Genomic DNA, 25,263 nt, shown 5'->3' on the forward strand with positions numbered 1-25,263 from the left:
TTCAACGTGAGTAATGTTGCTTTATTTGTTGAGTACATGTGTAACTTTTGACATTCTTAAATGTTTCTTCAACGTTCACAGTAAATTATTCCTGTGGGAACAGGATTTCAGCTGCTATTATAGTATTTCTTTTTCACCAATGGTAGGCCTATGTGGACTTTCAAATCTTTCATTTCTCATGACTAGCATAGGAAAGCATCTTACTGTTGTGTCCTGGATGACATTATTTGAATCTGAGCACATGACAGTATTTAAATGGTGGTGTGAGGCTACATCACTGGGGCCTTGTTAGAGACTTTAAAAAATAAGATACTCCAAAGGAGGGGCAGCACTCAACGCCATTCCGATTTTTCCTACTTTGAGGCAACGCCATACTTTTTCTTTCCCCTTGCAAGAGGGCACTAGGCTGATCAATGCTGCTCGATTTTTGATGATTACTAAGAAATATCCTCTTACTTTTGGACTGCTTTGCTGATGCAACAGGCGGTAGCTGATGGACTGAAACCTTTTTTTACCAGCCATTTCAATATCATTTTACTTTATTTATTTGTTCTATGCTAAGGGACTCACCCTTAACGGACTTTAAATCTGAACCCTTTCCTCTTCTGTGTAGGATTTGAGCTGTTAGACAAACAAACTATCCTTTTGCCTTTAATGATAGTGGGACTCTGTGACTCTGTAAACTGAATTTTATAATAACCATCTGATAAAGCCTTGCCTAAATGTTTGGCACTTTGATGCAACTGAAATTCAGAAAAGATTGCTTATTGTTATGTAATTTGAATCTTCAATACAATAAACCAAATTAATCTAATACCTGTCTGAGTTTATTATTGAGTCTTGTTAGTTCTTCCATTTAAACTGTGTTATTTTGCAAATTATTTAAATGTGTTGTAGGGAGAATCAGCGAGCTCGGTCAGAACATCAAGAATTTCTTCTATTGTTCTGATTTGCTGTTGCAGAGCTTTTGGTCTGCATAATTTTAGTCCAACTTAATTTCTTCAGGAGGTTGGGTCTTCCTGTTGCTATTCTTTATTTTTACACCAAGATCTTAAAATCTCAAATTTGATCTCAAATTTGTAAATAAGCTGTCAATTAATTGTCCTCCTTGGACAGCTAATGTCGTATTTTGGCCATCCTTATTTCCATCCCTCCTATCGGCAGAGAAATATTCATCAGAGGATCATTGCCTCTGTGGTAAATAGAAAGGCTGCAGATTGTTTAATCGTAAAGGGCCCAGCATGGTCAGAGTAGTAAGGTGATTAAGCGTCTAATACATTTAAGCACGCTAGCGCTGCAACAAGATCAAGTAGCATCAAGGCACTGATATGGGAAAGCAACGATTTAAAAAAAATGAATTGGCATACTGTATAAACAAATCTGGTCATACATTGTAATCGTAGACAGTCTGACCATCATGTAGAAAGTGTATCAAATATACCTAACAGTCTGTTTGTGGTGCTAGATTACACATGCAGACCCATCCAGATTATTAGTGTTCATGAAATAGGTTATGACATTGAGTTTCTTGTAACCAGTTAAAAACATATGACAGAACATAAAACATAAGTCATCCATCCTAACAGACGGCTTGGATAAAAGAAACATTTTGAGGGACCTAGAATAGAGACTGTAAAGTGGTGATATACAATAAGTTAGAGAGAGAAGGAAGAGTATAGCAGCAATTTAAAAGCAGGACGAGATGGAATTGTGTGGATAGAAAAATAGAATTCCATACTTTCCGTGTTGAATCCTAAAATGATTGCTTCATTTTACACCTTTGTTGAAGGGAGACACAACAAGGAGGACTGTATCAACACTGAAGGAGTTGTTTAGAGTTAGGCTTGCTGCCCTCTGTTCTGCCAATGCAGCAGAGGCATATACTTTGCTGCCCTGGCAGATTATAGACCACTACGTTTCTTCACCTACATGCAAAGATCTCTGGGACCTCAGAAGAGCTTCCACAACATTGGCTCCTTTGAGGACACTGTAGGCTGCCAAACAAACATATTTATTCTTCAAAAATACTCCCAAACTGGGAGATTGTCTTTGAAAAACACAAAAACAATTCACTTTACTACCCTAAGTTTCTCATTAAATGTTTGTTGGAATAGAATGTAGTATTTACCAAACGTGGTAACTTTCATCACCCTAGGGAGAAGTGTTTACCAAGTGTGGTCTTCAAAAAAAAAAATGAAGCATAATATGCAGAATAATATTTAATGCACCAAATTTCACATTTTTTGTCTATTATGGCAGTTGTTTTTTACGGTCTTTCCCCTTCAGTACATTTTGGCAGGTTTGACCTGCTGAAGTTTATCAGGGGAGAAACTGCAAGAGTGTGATAATTATGACACATCTGGTAATTTCAGTCTCTGTGCAAACTCCTCCTTGAACAGGTAACAGAATTTAACCCATAACTCATAACAAGGGCCTCAGATTTATCTTCCGGGGTGTGATGGGGTGATTTGTTTTCTTTTCAGGATCATCAGGCTTTTCCTGTCTTTCCCAAAAAGGAAAAAAAGCCAATCAGAATGTCCATCCTTAATAGGAAAGACGGTCCTAGGTAGTTAATTGTAAAGCGTATTCCTACCTGTACTTTACTCGCTCGTGGCCCCGTTCCGCCCCGGCTTGGTGCCGTTTGTGCGGAGGGTCAGCTTGAGGAGCGTCACTTCCTGCTGGCGACAACACTTCCGCCCTGCACCTAATCATTGCAGGTTAGCGGTGCAGTGTTCCCTCACCTCCGGTATATAATGGCGGTATGGTGGAAGCGCAGCGGACGAGCGCAGCGGGAGCGCCGACTTCGCGCCGAAGTCGCGCACAAGTCAAGCCCGTCTGCGCCCGTCCGCGGCCGACCGGGCCTAGGGCCCAGTTGTAATGTCCATTTTATTACTTACTCTTCCTCTGACCTCCAGAGACTTAACTCCTCAGGGCCTATTCCTGCCCGTACTGCGAGGGCTGCTTACGATTGTGGCATATTGATCCCTTCCGACACCTATGTTCTAGACACTCTTCCCCTTCATGATTCTTCCCCAGTCCTTTCCCCCTTTCCCTCTCAGAAATCCACCTCACTATTAGTGTACTATTTGAATACTCGCTCCTTAGTACGCCATCAGTTGGAGATTTTTCAACTACTACACCAGAGCACCATTGATATTCTCCTCCTTACTGAAACGTGGATCACCGAGGACTCTGCCCCCGATATCCTCGCAGCAATTCCTACTGGATACTACATCATGCAGGCCAACCGGCCGGCCGCGAAGTCCGGCGGCGGTGTGGCGGCTATTATCCGTTCTGAACATATTTTCACAGAGCTGACTGCGATACTTATTCCCAAAACTGATTGCCTCTCCCTCAAATTTTCCTCTGCTAAATCCACTTTTGTTTGTATTCTTGTTTACAGGCCCCCTGAACACATGCCTCTCTTTTCTCAACTATTCGGCGATTTCATCTCTCAACTCGCGATTAATCATGCGAACATCATGATTATTGGCGACTTCAATTATTGGCCATCTGATACTCGCGAAAGTCAGTCTTCTATGGAGTTTACTGAGCTTCTAACTAGTATGAATTTTTTCCAGCACATTCATACTCCCACTCATCACAAGGGCCATATCTTAGATCAAATCTGGACGTCCAATCTTGACCTTTCCCCTCCCTCTGTTCTCCCCTGTTCATGGTCCGATCACTGCTCCATTTCTTTTTATCTCCATCTTCATATTGTCTGCCCTCCCCCCTCTGTCAAGAATCTTTCTGCTCGTAACTGGAAAAAGCAAATTTGGCTGATTTTCACGCCTTACTGGCCTCCTCTCCACCCACACCTTCGACCCTGATAGCCGACCAGGCTGCTCACCTCGAAGAATGGCTGCTCCGTGCATGTGACAAAGTGGCCCCTTTTAAAACAATTAAAGCCAAGCGCCCTCATGACGCCCAGCGTTGGTTTTCTGACCAACTTAAAGCAGACAAACTTGCTCTCCGTCAAGCTGAGCGCCGTTGGAGATGCAATTACGATCCTCAGCTTAGAATCATTTTTGTAGATTCCTTAAAATCTTACAAAAATTCGATTCTAGCAGCTAAAACCGCCTATTTTTCTCATAAGATAATGGATTCCAATAATAAAGCTAAAGACATCTTTGCCATTGTCAATGAGCTCTCCCTTCCTGACAGGGTCACACCCCAACCCCAACCAACCCAATCCTTATGTGACTCCCTCAACTCTTACTTCTCTGAAAAAATTTCTATCATTAAAAATAATATTCCTTCTCCTTCGTTCCCCCTACCCCCTCCTCTTCCCCCTATGAACACCAGTCGGCTGACAGAGTTTCCACCAATCTCACTAAAAGAATTTTTTTCTTTGCTTCACAAAGTTAGTTCAGGCTCACCTAATGACGTCTGCCCCCCTCAGATTCTGAGAGAGGCCTTTTTGGCCTGTCCTGGCCCCCCACTTGCTTTGCTCAACAACTCCTTAGCTACTGGAGTAGTCCCTCGCTCCTTTAAACAGGCAGCGGTTCTACCTATCTTGAAAACAACTAATGCAGATCCTACAATTTTAAGCAATTACAGACCCATCTCCCTTCTTCCCTATCTAGGAAAGATCTTGGAGACGCATGTCACCCGCTGCCTTAGCTCGTTCATCGAGAGATCTTCCTTCCTGGATGCCCAACAAGCTGGCTTTAGACCCCTCCACTCCACCGAGGCGGTCATAGTAGCCGTCATGAATGCCCTCAGGAAAGGTGCCGACAAAAACATCTCACAGGCCCTTGTCCTGTTGGACCTGTCGGCAGCATTTGACACGGTCGATCGCGTGATTTTGATCGACCGTGTCAACAATGCTGGCATCCAGGGGGTACCCCTTGATTGGCTTAGATCTTTTCTCGACAACCGATCTCAGGCAGTTCACCTATCCACTTTTTCTGCTTCCTATTCATCTTTAACCTGCGGGGTCCCTCAGGGCTCTGCGCTATCACCTTTATTATTTAATTTGTATCTGCAACCCCTTCTAGCTTCCCTTCGAACCTCCCCAGTCACAATCTATAATTATGCAGATGATCTTCAGTTAATTTTTCCCATTGACTCCCTTCCTTCCTCCTGTTTTAATTTTCAGTCCACTATGTTGGCCATTGCAGAATGGATGTATCACAGTCAATTGAAATTGAACCCTACAAAAACAGAGCTAGTATTGGTGGGGGGTTCCACTAATCCGTGGAACACCGCCTTTTGGCCTCCATCACTTGGGACGGCACCTACTCCTGTGAGCACAGTGAAGAGTCTAGGGGTGATCATCTCTGAAGATCTTTCGATGAGACCACAAATTAATTCTGTCACCTCATCCTGTTTTTTTCATCTCAGGCGGATTCGCAAAATCAGTAGGTTTCTCTCTAGAGAGGCCCTGATTCTTGTCATCATCGCTCTCATCACCTCTAGACTCGACTATGCTAACATTCTGTACGCGGGGATCCCTGCCTATCACCTCCACCGGCTGCAACTAGTGCAGAATCAGGCTGCCCGCCTGATTTTTTGCCAGCCCAAACATCAGCACGTTACTCCCCTTCTTGGCAATCTTCACTGGCTCCCTGTCTCCAAACGCTGCATCTTTAAGCTAGGATGTACCGTCTTCAAGGCCCTCTCCGACTCAGCCCCGGCCTTTATCTCATCTTGCCTGACACGATACATCCCCTATAGAGCTCTCCGTTCTACATCTCTTTAATTACCTTGCGGTACCCAAATACAGACGGAAAAAGCATGGAGGACTGAGTTTTTCTTTTCTGGCCTCCTCCACTTGGAACTCTCTTCCAACGACTCTTCGTCTCTGCTCCAACTATACTTGCTTCCGTACACTGTTAAAAACTCTGCTATTTCAGTCAGCATTCGAGTAACCCCTCCTCCCTGGTAACCGTATATTGTCAAAGAGCGCCATGAAACCGTTGGTGAACGTGCGCGGTACAAATATTTTTAACGTAACGTAACGTAGACCTACACCGAAAGTCCATCTGGCTGTTGGTCTAAGCCATCAGCAGAGCCAGAGCGGCACCGCCGGCATAAACATGATATCAACCCAACTTTAAATAGGGCAGTTATACCATCAGTTTGGAAGACACATAACTCCACTACATTTGCAGCCTTTGTGTCCGACAAAATCTAAGTAATCTTCTGAATAGTATCCTGGAATCACCTCACATCTTTAATTTCTTTGCCAGGTATTGTTAGAGATTAAAGTGAACACATTTCTAAGGTAATCTCCCTGCTTCAATGATCCCTGTGCTTAACTTTCTTCAACTCACACAATGTGCTTTGAAACCACCTCTGGTCAGTTTCAATATCTTAAAAAACACAAGTAATAAAAAAGTAAAGATCATATTATGAGACTTCCATATTTTAAGGCAAATACGACGTATACTAAAAGATATTTAGAACATTTGGTTGATGTCTTTTAATAAATGCTAAAAATAATAACTTGTTTTTAATATAGCACTTCATTACACACTTACCATACAATTACTATAAGTAGGAGGTGTCCCTATTGCACAGTTTAACTTTAATCAAACTACTAATTTTAGAAGGATTGAAACAAGTATGGACTATGCCAGAAATCGCCACCAGTTTCAATAACAAATATTCACTAAACCATCCTGCAGGCTGGGGGACCTGTGTAAATAATTGCAATTGATCTTAAAAGTCTGTCATGAGTCTAAAGAAAAAAATACATACCTCTGTGGCAATGATGAAAAAAGCTCCCAGGACAACAACTATTTCACCTGCCAATCTTAAGAAGTCCATTCGTGTAGAATATGCTTCCTGCCAAGTATAAAAAAAATTGGGTTTATTGTAATAAATAGATGTCAAAATGTGATAAACATTAATCATAGGCAAAGCAGGAAACAAAACAAGACATCATACACCAGCTATCATTACATTTTTCACAAAAGAACCTATGTAAATTTGCTCAGTTGAAAGACAAGCTTCTTAAGCGCTTGGCTAGGTTGTGCTTGGTGATGGGTGGTATGGTAAATCCTCTGATTTCAGGAGTAATTGCTGGATACCAAGAATACACAAATGGAGATTCTTGCAATCCAGGTTAAGGAACAACTGAATTTTCAAATGGAATTTGCATTTTATCCCAAAAACTGAATTTTATATTGGCCCCTCCATCTTTAAATCAGGCCCATAGTGAGACCACTAAGAGTTTGTCCTGGAGAGGTGTGCATGGGTAGTAGCACCTAACCCAACATGAATGAGGACACATAGGAGAATAATGTGGAAACAGCAAAAATCACCAACACCAAATCCATTTATAATGGGATTTAATTGATAGAAGCAATAATTCAAGGCACTTTTATCAGAATATAGACGATATCCCATAAGGTAGATACATTCAAAGAGTAACATGAGAGAGCAGACAATATAAATAAGGTTTCTTACATCTCTGTAAAACAATGCAGGATACACCTTGTTGGCTTTCACAACAAATATCAATACACTACATAGAGACTGCTGGGCCACACGGAACATCATGCACTACTCGTTGTCCGAAATCACACATATGTCCAGTAATACAGTCATTTACACCTATTGAGTTGTCAATAATTATTATAGGGCACTTCCACAGCCAGAGCAGTGAATATTTTAGTTACAACTCTCCCACTGTGCTTGGGAAAGCAACAGAGCTTTCATTTGGTGTTTTTCTTTTTCTTTTGGTGTGCCTGGTCCCACCTTTGCATCCTGACTTGGCTTTCATTTGGGTCAATGGGTGAGACAGCCTCCAGTTGCCCCAGCCGGCTCTCCGCCTGACCGACTCCTTTCACTGTTGGGGTGGGAGATTGCAACTTGGATTCTTCCTGTCCATTCCATTGTTGCAGGGTGTTTGCACTGCGGGCCCGCCCAGCTCACCCCAGACACAGGCATGGGGAGTGGCAGCAAGTCAACTGCTATTGGTGGGTGGCGCAACAGTGGTCCCCCTGATTTCTCCCAAGTTGGGGACCAGAGATGGAGTCCTGTACCCCTTTCATCCTCCTTGGAGGGGGGCACAACAGTACTCTTCCTCATCTTGTGTTAGGGGCCCAGGGAAAGGGTCCAAGGCCCCTTCTTTGAATGGTCCCTGGGCCTCAGAGAGCTCTGGGGAAGGGTTCCCATGCACACCCCACTCAGGCTCATCGATAATTAATGCACCTTTGAGCTGACCCCCGATCCCTGACCCACCCTGGGGGTAAATTCAGACTTCATAGCTGAACTCCACACACTATGTGGGCTTATTTATCTCCTGATGGTGACCTCTAGCCACCCAAAGAAGTTTCAGTGATTTCCACTGGCTCCCTGCACCAGCCTTTCTGCTTTACCTTGTTCTCTGGTGCTCTTCTCCACTTGTTTGGGAGCAGAGGTCCAGATCTTTGTTGGGATCGAAATTTGATAACATGCATTATTGGCCTAGTATATACAATATAACCTCGTAATTATATAATCAATTAGTTATAGTTCACTATGATCACTTATTAACCAATGATTCACTTTTGACTTGTTCGCTCCTATTGGTATAAACGGAGCCATTTTGTTTCGTTTCTCTATGTGCAGGTGCTGTTTCCCTGAAATCACGTGATTACGCTTTCTGCTCGAAACCACGACGGCAGCCAATCTGCCTACTGTAGTTGTTAGCTGGTAGCTCAAGGAAACCCAAGGTCACATCTGCCCTTCTGGTGGGATGCGCACATTCTAACAGAGCCTGTTCCTGTACTCCCCGGGCTACAGATAGACAGGGAGGCACCTTACTGACCTGCCCCCGGAATAGCTTGGACCTAGGCTACTAGGAATCAATTGTGCCTTATATGGGAATTCCTCTTGGCTTACTGACAAGTTGTATTTTTCCTTGTAGGGTGTCATCTTGAATGCACGAAACGTATATATGCTTTGTATTTTGAACATGCAATCAGTCTCCTCTGCGCACCTCTGAGGGTCGTGTAGACTGAGGCTCCCCTGCCAGGGCTTGTATTCGATGAATAAACGATTGAACCTTCTCCATTGCCGACTGAATTATTATTATGAATAGAAGTATATGGGCTATTGGTGAGTATAGCCCGCTAGATTAATTTTGAATCCTTCATCTTACCCCAACTGGTCCTTAGGATGTGTACGGGAACCAGCTTTACTGGTCCTGGAGAGACCCCCTGGTCATGGGTTCAACTGTAGGCAAAGTCTTTAACCCATTAGGGAATCAGGGGGCTTGTCCTTCCAGTTGTCCATTGCTGCTACTGCCATTCAGTTCCAATGTCCAAACCCAACAACACCAACTTTCCCTTGTGCAAGAGTTTTTGAAAAGGGGGTGGAAGAAGCCGGACATCCCTGCCAAATCCTAGAGTACCACATCACTTTGCCACCTCTTCCCAAACCTTCTTCATTATATGCTGGGACAAACCAGATGGCGCCATCAAGAAGGCGCTATTCACATCTTCTCTGGGGGCATCAGCTCCACTCCTAGCTGATGTCACTGCCAGTGACTTTCCCACCAAAATGTCAAATGGGAGCCCCCTACTGTGTTCACTCCAGTTGTCTGGGCTTCCTCCTTTGTTCAGTGGCCTGGGCAGCCTCAGACTTGGTACAATGTGACAGCTAATTAACAGATGCAGATTTTCTTCCCCACCCCTTCATTCTCAGGAGCTGAGTGCAGCACTGTTACTTACTCCTTTTGTGTGATGAGGCCTTTGTTCTCTTTGCTGGGGAACAGGGTAATTAACTTGGCACAGCAGAGTAAAAAAAGTCCTGGACCTGATCCTTAGCTAAGCCAGAGAAATATGAAAATTCTGGAATACCCATCAGGTGTACAAGTAGGAACTTGGGGACTGCATATTCAAACTGGACACACATGTTTCACCCCTGTTTCATACCTTATGGGACTTTGTAGGCCTAAGGGAAGTGAAACTGCACTTCAAGGCAGATTTTCCCAGGTGTAATATATAGTGTCACAACAGACAAATCAGGAAACCATACTGATTTTCCTTGTGAGTGCCCACTAATATTATAAGCAGGACCACTGTCATAATGTGGCAGGAGGGTGTCAAATTATGCGGCAGGTTTTAGTCAATTATGTGGGTAAAAAAACAAGTTATGTGGCATTTTGTAATAGTATTACTTCATTATTGAGTCAATTGTAAACTTGTTACACTGTCTGGGCATTGGTTGCACCTCATTAGTACCAGTTTCATACTCAACATACCCAAATATAGCAATAAGCAACAGAAAAGTGACCAGTCCAGTTTTGTAAATGGTCTACCAGCACGCTGCAGCCATTGGTCAAAGGTTCAAAACTGGGTGATCAAGAAAAGCAAATAAAACTGGGCATACCAAATGGGTGGAACTCAATTACAACAAAGGCACTCTGAGCAAATGCAGCATGTCTTCACATTTCCGCACAGCATCAACTAAACCAAGTTAACCCTCAAGTGACATCGAGATTCTTGTGCAGGGTTAACCCTTTGTACTACAGCGTAATTACAGCTAAGATACTATGAATTGAAGAAACACGAAAGACTTATCATTTCACACTGCACAGCACCAACCTGTTCCCACATTAGTGAAAATTCTCCATAGGCCAAACTCTCACCAAAAGAAGCACAATCAATTAATAACCCTGAGAACCTGGCTACATAAATCAATCCTCCATCACTTCCCTAGATGTCTAGCAAATATGTTTCTTTACCAATGCAGGTACAAAAGTACACAAATGTTGTACTGTATTCATTCCTTTAAAAACAGAGTGAAGGTAATGACCACACACACACACACACACACACACACACTCTCACACATATCAGTGTTTCATCTACATCCATGGGCTCTGATAAGAAACAAGTTGCACTTGAGTTGTAAATTCATGAAATAAAATATATTACACTAAATATATTCATGTCACAGGCTTACCATGCAATAGGCAAGCAACATATGATCCGTGTATTCATTTCATGGCAATCAATATAATGTGCTGGTTTATCAATATTTGCCCTTTGATCAGTAACTATCTGTAAGCAATACCTGGGATATGTCAATAGTCAAAATAATGGAATAAAACAGACGAAAGCAACAGACATCCAAGTGAATTGTGGTATCTACATGTATGCAGCCAAATTTTCCATAATAAAGGACATTCCCTTGTGACGAGGACCATAACCTTTTAAAGTACATTTAGAAATGGGGTTTTGGATGTGCACCACCTTTTAACAAAGATGTTTTTGGTCCTAAGGAGGGCCCCACATTTAAGATACAGGCCCTGAAATTAGTTGGCGATTCACAGAGTGTCATATGTGAGTAAACTAATGCCTAGAGTAACCATAATAAGATCTTTGTATTTATAATGGAATCTGGAAAGGGTACAAATAATACATTGGGCTTTACTGATAGCAGCTTGTTTTTCTAAACACATTTAATAATGGTTTTGAGCAAGCACATACATAAGAAGAATGTTTAATATAGGTACCTGCTAGTGAGGTGACCCAAGAATGCTAAAGCTGTAGAACCAAGTCTGGCCTAAAGTTACATTTTGTCACAAAAAAGTTGTTGAGACGTTAGATAAAACTAGCATGCACACATTTCTCTTGCACAGTGTTGTGAAAAATCCTCATAACCTTTAAGAGCTTAGCCAGTCTTTGGCATGTCTTGACAATGTATGTTATGACATCAAATTGAAGTTTTAAAATTTGGGGAACCTTTCCCTTAGAGTGCAGGATTTAGTGAGCAGCCAAAATAATTGTAAAAGCGTACTACTTAATAAACAACTATATTATATTGGAGTCAAATTCTCATTGATTTCTATTAGTATATGATTGTTGGAAGGTGTGGTCTATTCGTTACTCTAACTTCCCTATGGTGTCTTGGTTGGTTAAAAAAGCAACCAATGTTGTTTCTCTAAAATGATTACATGGTTGTTGCAATATATCATAGAGTATGTAACATTTATCCTTGGGGGATGCCAGCATTGCAGGAAGCATCCTGTCAGGGATCTCACTCTTCTTTCCTCACATGGATTTTAGGTGGCTTCGACGTATCACTGGTGCAGGAACAAAGCAAGACCAGTATGTTCTTTTGATGACAGCAAAAGAAATATTTCCTGAGTGGTTTGTCCTGTTGCTTATTTCTTTCTTGTTTTCAATTTGACTTCATACTCACAATTCTGGCCCTACTCCAATAGACTTTTTGTTAATTAATAAGTGTAAGCAAATGCCTTTTTTTGTATGGCCAACCCTATTTTTTATTTGATGCTGCTTGAATTTTGACCATGAGAACTGGGACTTTGCTAACCAGGCCCCAATGCATGTGTTCTGATCCCCCAAACATGTCTGAATTGGCTATACTCTCGAGTGACATATTTAACTGATCTTTAAGGCTATAGTGTTTGGTACAAAAGTGTACCCACAGCCCGTAAGGTAACTGCCATTGGTGGCTTGCAGCACATACTGTGCCACAACTAAAGTGAAATTGCAAAACAAATCTCTATGTCTGCCCCTGAAGCCTGGGTGTACAGTTTCAAAACAGCCAATGTGATCTGGCCAATAAACCCTTTGCCATGCCTAAAGCTTCCTTTTTTTTTTTTTTTTTTTTTTAAAAAACCTTTATTGAGAAACAGGTATAAGTACAAGCGCAGGCCTACAACCACAAGGGCCGGCCGCAAAATCAGGAGAGTCAAAAGGGAACAACATCAATGTGTACGGTAGGATGAATACAGGATAGACGAGTAGTGAAATCGTTACACAGTAAGCGCCAGGATAAGAAAGGTTCCATTTTATGATGTATAGAGGAGGCAGAAGCCATACCTACCCATGTGTCATGCAACATACTCAGAAAAAGAGGGGGGGGACGAGAGGGATGCAGCCCCCTACGCAATCAAATAACCACAGTAGAGCAAAGCCCAGATACATCCAATGCCCATCAAAGGTTCAAAAATAAAGGACAAATCGTAGCAAACAAGTAAATGGGTCACCGCATAGACCGCCCTCCCGCCCCGAAAAAGGAGAAAGTGCAGACACTTACGAAACGAAGGAGAAAGAACAAAGGGACATAGCCCACCCCCTAGAAAGAAAGCAAAAAAGGGACCATAGAAGAAAACAAACTAAAATAACAAACACCCCCCCCACCCTACATCACTGTAATGGCTATGGCCTATCCCACTAAACAGCGTGCCTGTCGCCCAGAGTCACCCGAAATATAGAAGAAAGAGAAAGGGAATAATAACGAAGGGAAAAAAGAGAAAGGGATAAAAGGAGAGGAAAAAGAGGGAAAAGAAGGAGAGGAGAGAAGAGAGGAGGGGAGCCAGCGATCGAAATACAGAACACCACCCCACCCGCAATAACGGATCACTAGTCGAGGTCAAAAAAGGATACTGAGAAAAGCCTACATAAAGGATGAAGACAGGAACTGTCCAAATGATGAGGCACGGAGATGCCAATTAACAAAACAAAAGTCCCGCAGGCACCCAGGCACGATCACCCCTGTCCACTTCTATGAAAAGCAGAGCTGCCAGACCCCGCCACGGCCAGGAAACAGCATGATACAGTGGGTCCATACCAGTCAGGGAAAGCAAGTGGGATCTTCACGGAACACCGTCTCGGCGAACAAAAAGCAGCCAGGAAAACTCGGCAGCAGTCAGAATGCAAAAGTAACCCAAAGATCCACGTGGCCAAGCACAAAGTCCGGGCTGTCCAGCACAAAGCAAAGAAATCAGGATGTAGGAAATACTGCTGCATCGGCACCGGGTCCATTTGATCCCATGGAATCGAACACCCAGCCGGATATCCCAGCACAGCAGCTGGAGAAGTCTCAACAATACCAACTCGGGGAGACGACACCGCGTCACAAAATGGCTGAACAACCATGGCGGCGATCCGCAACTCCAAGTCCCGGCAGTGCAAGGACAGGTCGATCCGCAGAGCACCCAGGGCGAACAAGACAGTACTCCGTGTAGGGGCCGCCCGAATCAAACGAGGTCTGGGGAGAGCAAATGCAGGAACGTCCCTGTCTCCAGGAGGAAGACACTCCGAGGGGCCATCCGCCATCTTGTGCATATCGCCCGCCGCCATTGTCGCATCCACCGCCAAGCCCACCAGGAGTGCCGGAGGCCCCAGGACACACAGCCGATCCGCGGCGGATGGCGCTCGGCGGAGAAAGGAGAGTCACCAGAAGAACGGGCGCGCTCCCCACAACACTCGGGGGAGCCCTGCACTGGGTCCCAGGCGGGACAATCAACAGGAGTGGGCTTCTCACCCGAGGGGTGCCGGACAACGCGGCTTCTCTTCTTCGGGCCGGCAGGCAATCAGGCATGCGGGGTGGCCCACCATCGGGGGTGGGTCCGCTCCGGCGCTTCCGGCTCGCGGCTCTCAGGCTCCCACCATTGGGTCTCTTCAGCGGTTCCGGGCCGCCGGCACTCCGAACACCTCCGGGCAGACACAGCACTCGAGGCCCCGGCGTCAGGGCCGGGAAGGCCAGCAAGGTTACAAGGGCAGAACGCAGAAACCACTGCACGCCAGAGCCCCGGAAAAAGACGGTAAGTGAAGGCTCTTCCCAGGTAACCAAATTCGGAACACCCCGATCAGGATTAAAGACAGGATAGGCGGCGGGGAGGAAGGGATCTCGGAGCGAGGCGTTTATGCGACTGTTCCGATCGCCATCTTGGCTCCTCCCCTAAAGCTTCCTTTTTAATACTTATAAGTCATTAGAGGGCTTCGCTGGGACTTACGTTGAGTCACATTGCATTGATGGTGAAGTCTTCCTGGGCATGAACTTTGGTCTTCTCCTGCTCTGAGCTTTCCTACCTTGATCGATGACTGCACTGAGACCTGTGGTTAAGCAACCCATTGTCGTCGAGCCCCATATATGGATTCAGCTTGCACTGCCGACAACTTGTTGATAATAACTTTTTCTCCATAAAACTTTCAAAGTCCTGAGGTAACTTTTTGACCTAGCCCAACCTGATCATCGTATCTGATCAGTGCTTCATCTCAGTTGGCCTTCAACCCTACTCTTATTCCTTTCTACCCCAACCAGTTACCCGACGTTGGCGCTCTGGTCCTTTTTGGCACTATTTCTATTTAAAATGTAAAATTTCATACCTCTGCTTCCCCTTATTGGATATTTGTCATTTTGCTGTGATTTTTCTCATTAGAATATTATCTATTTTTATAAATTGGAGTCAGATTTTTAATGAGCGGTGTTTATGACTGTATTTGGATACTTCTAAATACTTTACACATTTTCTTAAGTTAATCCTGTTTGCTCTGTGCAAAGCTACCAGGATTTGAACTCAGGTTTAAGTTACTGACCCCTTTACTAGACCTAACAAGAATAGTAACATTATTACTGTTTGTGGACTACCATACTCATTAACTAATAATCCACTTTCTCACTGCAAGAGCTACAGAGTATCTGAGACTAGGTAGGCAATCTTCGAAGACATGCAAAGGGCAAGGCCCGTCAAGTTGATCTGTTTCCCAATATGTTGTCTAATTATGAAAACTGAGCAAAAAGCAGATGCATGTATTGTGCATCCACTAAGTGCAACATTGGAAGGTATGGTACCTCAAAATTCTGTGAATGGGGGTATACTGGGCTAAGTGTCTGTGTATGTCTCGTTTCAAGGACAGCAAACCTGATATTTGCGCTGTTTGCTTGCATGGTATGTGCTAGGTGTAACCTAGCAAATTTAAGTTTGCAACCCAAACAGAATTTTTCCACTGTCCTCAAAATGAGAGCCCTGGTGTTCTGTTTTAAAATGGCTTATTCACTACTCTATTTTTTTATATACCCACTTTAATCAATTGTTTCACACTAAGATTTCAACATTTTTCCCAGTCTGTTTTTTACATTCAACCTATAAGCCTTGGTAAAACCTTAAAGAGTCTTTTTCAACTAGCCTGGTACCTGCATTATGAAAGTACATGTTGTAATTTCTAGTAAAATGGCAATTTACTCCTACACTAAAATTAAACAATGCAGTCATTGGCAAATAGTAATTGATATCTCAGCATTCCTACTATAATACAGAGATGGAAGAAATGTGTAGATTCCTGAACAATGTGAACCTGACTTTTAAGTGGAGGACCCAAAGACTTGAATCTGGGTTTAATCATTATGTTTGGCGTTTGGAGGGAAAACATACTTAACACACAAACATGCTAGAAAATTACAATTGAGTCAGAATAGTGGTAAAATACATGAAGACGGACATACGTTGTGGTTTACGGTGTAGGACCCAGGGTATTGTAACTGTATAATATTCTGGTTTGTCCTACCTCCAATTCTGACTCCAATTCCCACTTTGATATGCTCTGTCAACCTTAGGTACTGGCAATCATACTTAATATTTCTTTGCCAACCATCTCAGGTCTATTCTTGCAAGCCATAAGTAAAATATACCTATGCTACCACAGGCTTGGTATACTCTCCTTAGTTCAATAACGTGCCAACCAGGCTTTACATTGTTCGTGTAGGCATGCTAATTACTATTACATAACCCATAGCTCATTCCAATGTATACTGTTACCCACTAAGTTGTGTGCTTTAAATGTGTTATATATCCATGATGTTGCATGTTACCATATGTTTTTATTCCCTAATTCTCAGGGCTGCACTACCCACTACTTTATCAAATGTTGTCAACCGTATTTAACAGCAATACTACTTAATATGTTTTTGACCACTGTTTCTAGTTCAATTCCGCATGCCAATAATGGAACATACCTGAATGAGAACATGTTCATAGTACTCATTTTAGTTCCCTAGTTTGCCCACTGGGGGCCACATTGTTTACACATGCCTGCTATGTGATGTGATATGTATATTACAAATATGTTTGCCCTACATACTTTATGTCCACATGGGCTGTGTTCTTCATCTATCCCACCTACTGCTCGATGCGCCTTTTCTCCTTCTTGCACATGATTTTCATCGCCCTGTTTCCTCACACCTTGTCTCTTAGAGACGTTCCCCCTCTGGTGGTGGTTATTATTTTATCAAATACTCTATGTTTTTTCATTTTCATTTCTGTTCATCTCCTTGTCTGGTTACTCCATCACCCCAGTGAATCTTGTATTTACATTGAGTTCCATTTCACCTTGTCACATATAATGGCCCCAGTCAAGGATACGTTCGATGTAGAGTTTTCCAGCTCAGTTTGCTGATCACTGTTCACCATCACCAATAATACCAAAGGACTCAACCACCCTGTGAAGCACAGGAAATTCTCTGATTACTAAATTTCAAAAGTGTCTTAGTCTTTCCCCAGTTAACCAGGATAAGCTATAAAGAAGCATTATCCATGCACTCTGGTTGGGTTTCTGATATTGCTTGTTCTGCAGCAATTTCTAAGAAGAATTGTGCAATCAACTTGATCTCTAAAAATTCCGGTCTCTCAATCATCATATCAGAACTGGATAATGATGACAAATGGCTGATTACACGCTTCCAGAATAGCACCATGGAATTTTATACAGTAAACATTTAGTCCCCCAGCACAGATGACCCTAAATTCTGGAACAACATATCTGCAAAGCTCTCATTCTTCCTCCAATGACTGGATTGTCCTGGGCAGTGACTTCAACTTCCAGATAGATGCCACCTTAGACAGACAATCTGCCTTTAGATTCATGACTCCAAAGACCTCAAAGCGATGTGTTCCCTGTGTACAGCTCACTGTCTAACTGACGCTCTGGAGATTGCATAACCCTTCAGGTAGCGACTTCACCTTCTTCTCCCTACCACACAATACCTTCCCAAGAATCGACTACCTTCTAGTAGACTCCTCCCTACTTAAAGTTACATCTTCTGCGTCTATACAGCCTATCGCAATTTCTGACAGTGCTTAATCACTTTCCTGATCCTCACCATTCAATTTAAGGGTCGCACCTGGCACATGAACACTGATGTTCTGGCGTATATCATCATTTTGAAACAACTACACAAAGAATGAGCCCATTTCTTTCAAAATAATAAAGAATCAACATCTTCTTCGATAATCCTTTGGGACACCCTGAAATGCTTTTTCAGAGGACAAGTCATAAGCTGTATGTCTAGGAAAAATAACCTAATTAAAGCATCTCTTAAAAGACTAACTAATGATATCAAGGCCAAAGAACTGGTATGTAGACCAACTAATGATCCCTCAGACATGGCGGCACTAAATCAACCCAAATTTGAATAAAACTCCATTGTCAGTAAACGTGTCCATCTTTGGGTATATGCCCAGAGAGGCAAGAAACTGTTCTATTTAAATAAGGCTGGTAGATCACTTGCAGCTTACCTGAAGTTCAAACACAATTCTAATATGGTCCAGAGTATTAAAGATGATCAGGGCAAATTACAAATGAGGACAGAGGAAATCCTCAAATCATTTAAAAAATCTTATACCAAATTATACACTCCGTCCATTAATACTCAGAAGGAAGCTTGTTTAGAATTCCTTCGTAACCTTCCATTTAAGTCAATTTCCAGTGATAACCAACTATCTTTAAACAGTTCAATCCCCACAGACAAGATTAGATTAGCAATTAAAAGTATACCATCTGGTAAAGCAACTGGAACAATTGGTTTCCCCATCATTTTTTATAAAACCTTTGTTGACACGATTATCGAACCATTGGAATCTGCCTTGAATCATTTAGCTACTTCTGATTAAGTGTCAGGTTCTGTTGCCAAGGCCAACCTTGTGTTCATCCCCAAAGATGGGAAAGACCACTATGACCCTAAAAACTTTAAGCCCATCTCCCTATAAAATATGGAAGTGAAGATTTACACAAATATCCTTGCCAAGCGCCTTGCCCCTCTGGTTCCCAAAATAGTTCACCTCACACAGGGGGGTTTTATCAAAGTCCACCTGGCCTGGGACAACAGTCACATTTCCTCCCATGTAATCGAAAAATCTTCCAGTCCACTCTCTCCATCGGCAGAGGCCATAGCCTTAGATGAAGAGAAGGCCTTTGATAAGGTTTCATGGCCATACCTAAAAGCTGTCCTGTCAACATATAACCTGGGTGTACACTTCATTAGAATGACCATGGCTTTATACTCTAACCCCTCAGCTAGCATTAAAGGTTGTGGTGTCTTATCACAACCTTTTGCCGTTCAACAGGGCATCTGCCAACGCTGCTCACTAAACCCTCTATTATTCTTCTTGGCTATTGATCCCCTTCTGGAAATGCTAATTGAACACAGACATCTCTGGCATCCAATTTGTTCACATAAGACATAAAACCGCTGTGTACACAGATGATATTCTAATATTTACAGAATCCCCAGACTCAGCCATTCCAGCGATTCTCAATATTATTGATCATTTCTCCTCTTTTTCAGCTTATTCCCTAAACTAGGATGAAACGGAATTCCTTCCTCTGAACATCCACTGTCACCCCTCCATTGTTGGCGCTTCCAAATTTCAATGGAAACCCAATATTAAATACTTTGGCATTTGGTTTTGCAATGATCTCTTGGAATCAGTTGCCATCAATTAAAAAATTATGACTGATAAAATTAGAGAGTTATTGTCCGCATAGACTCCCAAACATATTTCATGGTAGGGCAGGCTGGAAACTCTCAAAATTATGGTATCCACATTAATTAACTTTTTGATTAGTATGCTCTCAGTCCGCCTCTCTTACAACTTCTTCCTTAAAATTGTCTCTAAATTTCTCTGGTGAAAGAAAAAAGCCAGAATCAGCCTCAGTAAAGTGAGTGTCTCCCCAAGCTAGGAGGCTGTAACTTTCCTAACTGGGTTAACTACCAAACAGCATACTTGGCCACACAAGGCGCACTATGGTTTGAGACTGTAACTTCTAGGGAGCCTTCATGGCTCAAGGTGGACATGATAATCAGTCATACTATCACCCTAGAAGCAAACCTGACCATGACTCACCATTCCTACCCACACTCCATGAAGATCTTCAGAGACACAATTTCAGCCTTACTATTAGTAGATTAATCCCAGTCATCCAGCATACATAAATCTGTCCCCCTTTCTTTATGGAATAATAAGAAACTTCAGACCACCAACTCAACAACTATTAGTTCGATATGGGCTACCAAAGGTATCTCCTTGACATCAGACCTATATTTGGACTCCAAACCATTGTCGTTTGCAGCACTACAGAGTAAACATAGTCTCTCAAATATGGACTTCTGCGACTTCTTATGAATTAAAGCAAAAGTGTCCAAGTTTGGTCCATTTCAGGAATCAACTCTTCCTAGAAAGTTGCAACTCATACACTCTAGTGGTCATACTGCATACAAAATATATAAATTACTCAATAATGCCATTCCACATCGAAACCGGCCTCCATTGAATAAATGGTTGATTGGTTGATGCTTTATTCCTCTAAAGACTCACCACCCTATAACAAAGAATCCTGGTCAAAACTCTGCCCACGACTACTTCAAAACAAACGAATCCCCTCATTGATACAAACAAAGTTCTATGATGCCCACTTCGTTTACAGGACCCCCACCAAACACTTTAGAATACAACTTAGAGACACTGAAACGTGCTGGACCTGCAACTTTTCGCTTGGTGATGATGAACATATGTTCTTTTCATGCCCCTGTCTTTCTTTGTTCTGGTCAAACATCTCCTCCCAATTGAAGACATTTTTCAAAATTGTCATCCCTTTAAACTTCCCACTGATAACCCTGGGACCACTCTTGGCTAATCCAACAACTGCACTCCCAGATTCAGACCTTGCTGTTCTAGACCTGCTACTCACCATTGCACCTTATGTCATACTGATCAATTGGAATTTAATTAATAACAGGGGCGGCAGACATGGCCCGCGTGTGGGGGGGACGGGCGAGGGAGGGGAGCGTGAGGGCACAGGTGGTGTCACGTACGGGGGGGAGGAGGGAGTTGAATAAATAAAAATAATTAAACTTACCTTGAGGCCGGGTCCTGCGTCTTCTCTGCTCCTGCTCTCCTGCCACCAATAGGAACAGAAAGCATGAAGCCAGGCTCCCTCCCCTAAGTCAATCACAATGCTGCAATGCAGTGTTGTGATTGGTCTGAGCGCCGTGACACAGCACTCAGCCAGGGGCTAGGGGGGTGGGGCATGTTCTCCATGCAGGCTGTATTGCAGCCTGCATGGAAAACAGGGAAGTGCGCATGACAGTTTTGGGCGGCCCAAGAGGGCCGACCAAACTGCCCTTTACACTTAGAAGTGGGCAAACCACTCCTCCCCTGCTCCCACAGCAGAGTAGCACCGCCCACCCGCCTTCCCGAAACGCAGATGGACACAAACCATAAAATGCGAATAACTAAGTTATTATCATTTTATGTTTCTAAAGTTGGCACTGTTGTGAAGCAGTGGGGCGACACTCCTCCGCCATAGCAGAGGAGCCGCTGCTGATTAATAATATCTCTCTTATCACAGATGGTGGTCACAGGTTACTCACCTTAGAAACACACATATATCCCAATCCATCAATAAAGGCAGCCCCTCCACGTCGCAAAGTATATGGGAAACACTTGACGTCTTTACTCGCAATCTGGGCGTACAATAATGGAACCACCAGACACAGTTACACTACCACAGACTCCAGTCACAATATTGACTATGGTTCTTCACTGTATGACCCATGTGGCTCCCTTCCCCCTCTTTCCTTACCTCCACTACTCCTTCTAATTATTCTACCTCTCCTTAATGTGTTTTTAGTTCTACAATCTAGGCCGACCACCTAAGAGCCAGACACAGTTCCAATGCCTTCCTGTAATGGACTATTTCCAATTTTCTGTATGAAAGATAGTTCCTTTCCAAATGTTTAGTCCCTAACTACTAGCTCACTTTAACCCACCTTTGACTTCCTGACATTGCCAAATTTGCTAATCTTGTAATTTTGTTGTTACCTTGCTCCAGTGTTCTCTCCAAGCCTATTTATATAGGCCGCTTTGCTTTCACTGTTTCACTTAAAAATGCAATAAAATATTTAGAACACAAAAAATATAACATGTACAAAGATATTAGTCAGCAAAAGCATATGTGCCCAAAATACAACGTGAAGTCATATCATAAATATTTATAATATTGTAGCCAAAATATTGTTGACAAAAATATCGAAAGATAAGTGCATAAAGGGCAGTACAGAATCTATCTATCTATCTATCTATCTATCTATCTATCTATCTATCTATCTATCTATCTATCTATCTATCTATCTATCTATCTATCTATCTATCCATCTCATGAAAGGACATAGATATGGAGTTTGGTATAGAAAATCTACACGTACTTACCTGGTGACATCTTTCTTCCAATTCTTTGGCTACAATATCAAAGTATAAAGATAACCCATATTCGATATTCAGGACCCAAACTGAATAGATGTAGTATGCATAAAGAAGCATGAAGCATATTAAACATTGGAAATATGTGGAAATTACAAAACCTATAGACTGTAAAATTACACAAGCCAATCAGATGTTAAAAGAAACGTAATAACCAATAGGCACTTAGCAATACGAAACCCACTTTCACAAAAACAAATATACTGCTTCCATCATCTGTAGACTGTACACAGAGTTGTTTCACAATATTGGTTGAAATTATATGTTTTGAATGTACTAATCCAAAAATCTTGGATTGGACAGGGATAAAAGACTAAGGGGCATATTATCAAGGGATTTTTCTCCCCTTTTTTGGCTTTAAAAGCCAAGAAAGCAGAGATAAAATTATCTCCCTATCAGCAACAGGGTGCTAACACGCAAATTCTCATGTTAGCACCCTTTTTCTCTACGCTTCCCCTTGCATCTCTAATGAGACGCAAAGGGGGCGTTCCAGAGAAAAATAATAGGAGAAATGTTGTTAAGCGACATTTCTCCTATTATCATGGATTTCGCTAACCCTGTTAGTGATAAAAAAGCAGCGCTAACCGCGGTTAGCACTGCTTTTTTACACCTGGTATTTTCCTGACTTAGCCATGATATCCTATGGAAGGTGGATATCATGGCTAAGTTTGTGAGCCCCTATCATCAAGCTAACGCCAAACTTCGAGAGATTATCGTTGGTTTTCCAGCGATAATCTCTCATTTGGCAGTTAGCGCAAGGTTTTTTATCACTTCTGAGATAAACCTTGCTAATAGCAATTATCTCTGCGATAATTTCCGGCGACGCTTAGCGTTAAAAAATTCGTTGCTAAGCATCGTTAGCGATAAATATCGCTAATCGTTGGTAATATGCCCCAAGATTATTTAGTGAATGCAAGCAGTGAAAAAGTCGACGGGTCTCTCTTTGTACGACGGAAAGTTGTTTTTAACCGGTTGGCAAGTTTGTGTTTTGGTGACCCTGTGACTGGAAAAATCTGTAAATTTGGGGGTTGAGTGCATGTGTTTCTCCCCAGTGTGCATGTGTATATGTGTTTGTATGGTTTTGTGCATGTGTGAGCATGTGCCCACATGTATGTGCAAAAAAAGCCCAAACTACTTGCTTCACTTGTTAGCGCAGATTGCTATTTTATGCTCCTTCTGAATGCTGCTATCTAACTCATGCTGCTAAGTTTTGATCAATTTTAAGTTTCTAGTGCTGCTCACCTCACCTCATTGTCTTGTGCCTGTCTCTCCGACCACCGCAAGCGTTTCTCGTTTGTTGTGGAGGGAGAGCTTTTTTTTAACTTTAATTCTCAGCCATTTTTACTCACTTCCGGCGGAAGGAGGTTGGCGCTCTAGTGCTCCAACCACCTCCATTAAGCCGGATGTTTCAAGCAACAGAGAGCGGACGCACGCAGCGAGCGCGCCGGCGGCCCACCGAATGCGCGTCAAAGGCACGCTCGTCTGCGCCCATCCGCACCGGACAGCGCCAGAAGCCAGGACCCCTGGTTGCGCCACAACAGACTTGAATACTGTAAGTAAGATCAAGCATTACACTAGATATGAATTACTTGATCTCAGATTTAATAATACATCACATTGCCGATATGTTTCTTTGCCACCAGTTGAAGGTCCTATTGCGTGCAGACAATGTCAATATCAGAGTAATGCTGACGATACAGAGCTGACCTGGATAACATCAGACTATTCTTTATCAAACAAGGCTCCTCTTTGCATAAAGCCTGCCCACTCGCTATGCGGGACACACTCCACAATTGGAAGACAGAGGAAATGGAAAAACATGCTATGTAATGTTCGTTCCTTACCCAAATATTCTACTGAAATTTGGGACCTACTCTCCTCTACACAGCCTAAGGTGGGGTTCTCAACTGAAACCTGGCTCAAACCCCATTCCACACCCTCTGTTGCTCTTGCAATACCGGAGGGCTATAAACTTATTAGATTGGACAGACCAACTACAATGGGGGGAGGGATTGATATCATCCATAAAGATAACATTAACGTCTCTGTTCTGGATGAATATTGTGATATAAAGATGGAGGTTTTTATTTTCCGAATTGATCTTTCAGCTCAAGTCAGCTGGAAGGGGGTTTTGGTCTATCGCCCTCCTGGTCCTTTAGTAGACTTTTCAAATCTACTTACTAGCCCCTCATGTACTTGCGAGCACCAATTTCCTATTACTAGGTGATTTTAACATACATAGTGAATGTTCCAATAACACGGAGTCATCAGCTCTTCTGAATGATCTTGCTCTTTTAGGCTTAAATAAACTGAATTAGGGTCCTACTCATACGGCTGGTCACACATTAGATATTATTTTGTCTTATTCCCATAATATATGGTGTGAGCTACCATTACAACTAACATGGATCGACCATGCCCTCATTGGGTTTTCTATTAGGAGTCAGAAAGTGGAGCACAGGGGTCAACATCTAGATAACTGTATGACCCGTAGGCAATGGCAGAAGGTCTCTCCAGAGAACTTCCAAGCTTCTCTGAAAGTACCACGAAATAAACTCTCAGATAACCTAGAAGAAGCTTTAATTAATTACAATCTAGCATTGACCCAGACCATTGACCTCCTTGCACCAGTAAAACGCTCTCCTACTCAACCGAAACGCCAGCAGGCTGCCTGGTGTTCCCCTCAGGTACTTATACAAAAAAAAACTATGCAGGCAATACGAGAGGAATTGGCTTATCACTCACAAGGAAAGTGACAAAGCGCAGTTTTTAACTTCTTTGTCACGCTATCATAGTTGCATTAAGATCGCATGAAAGAATCACATTTCTACCCAACTTACACTGGCTGGTAATGCCCCGAAGGTTTTATATAGCATGCTTCAATCATTTATAAAACCTAAGGCGTGTGAGAATGTTGAAATACCCTCACAAACATTTTGCAATAATTTCGCATCATACTGCTCACAAAAAAT

At 42.6% G+C, this 25,263-nt stretch overlaps 1 protein-coding gene across 1 annotated transcript in view; it reads right to left on the reverse strand.

Moving 5' to 3' along the window:
• LOC144792863 (transient receptor potential cation channel subfamily V member 6-like) overlaps positions 1-25,263 on the reverse strand; it is a 308,789-nt gene that overhangs the window by 83,935 nt on the left and 199,591 nt on the right. Inside the window, exon 9 of the mRNA XM_078668058.1 lies at positions 6,709-6,795. Coding sequence (XP_078524184.1) covers positions 6,709-6,795 — 87 coding nt within the window. The remainder of the gene's footprint in view (positions 1-6,708; positions 6,796-25,263) is intronic.

This window comes from Lissotriton helveticus, chromosome 11 (assembly GCF_964261635.1).
Source record: "Lissotriton helveticus chromosome 11, aLisHel1.1, whole genome shotgun sequence".
NCBI classification, from domain to species: domain Eukaryota; kingdom Metazoa; phylum Chordata; class Amphibia; order Caudata; family Salamandridae; genus Lissotriton; species Lissotriton helveticus.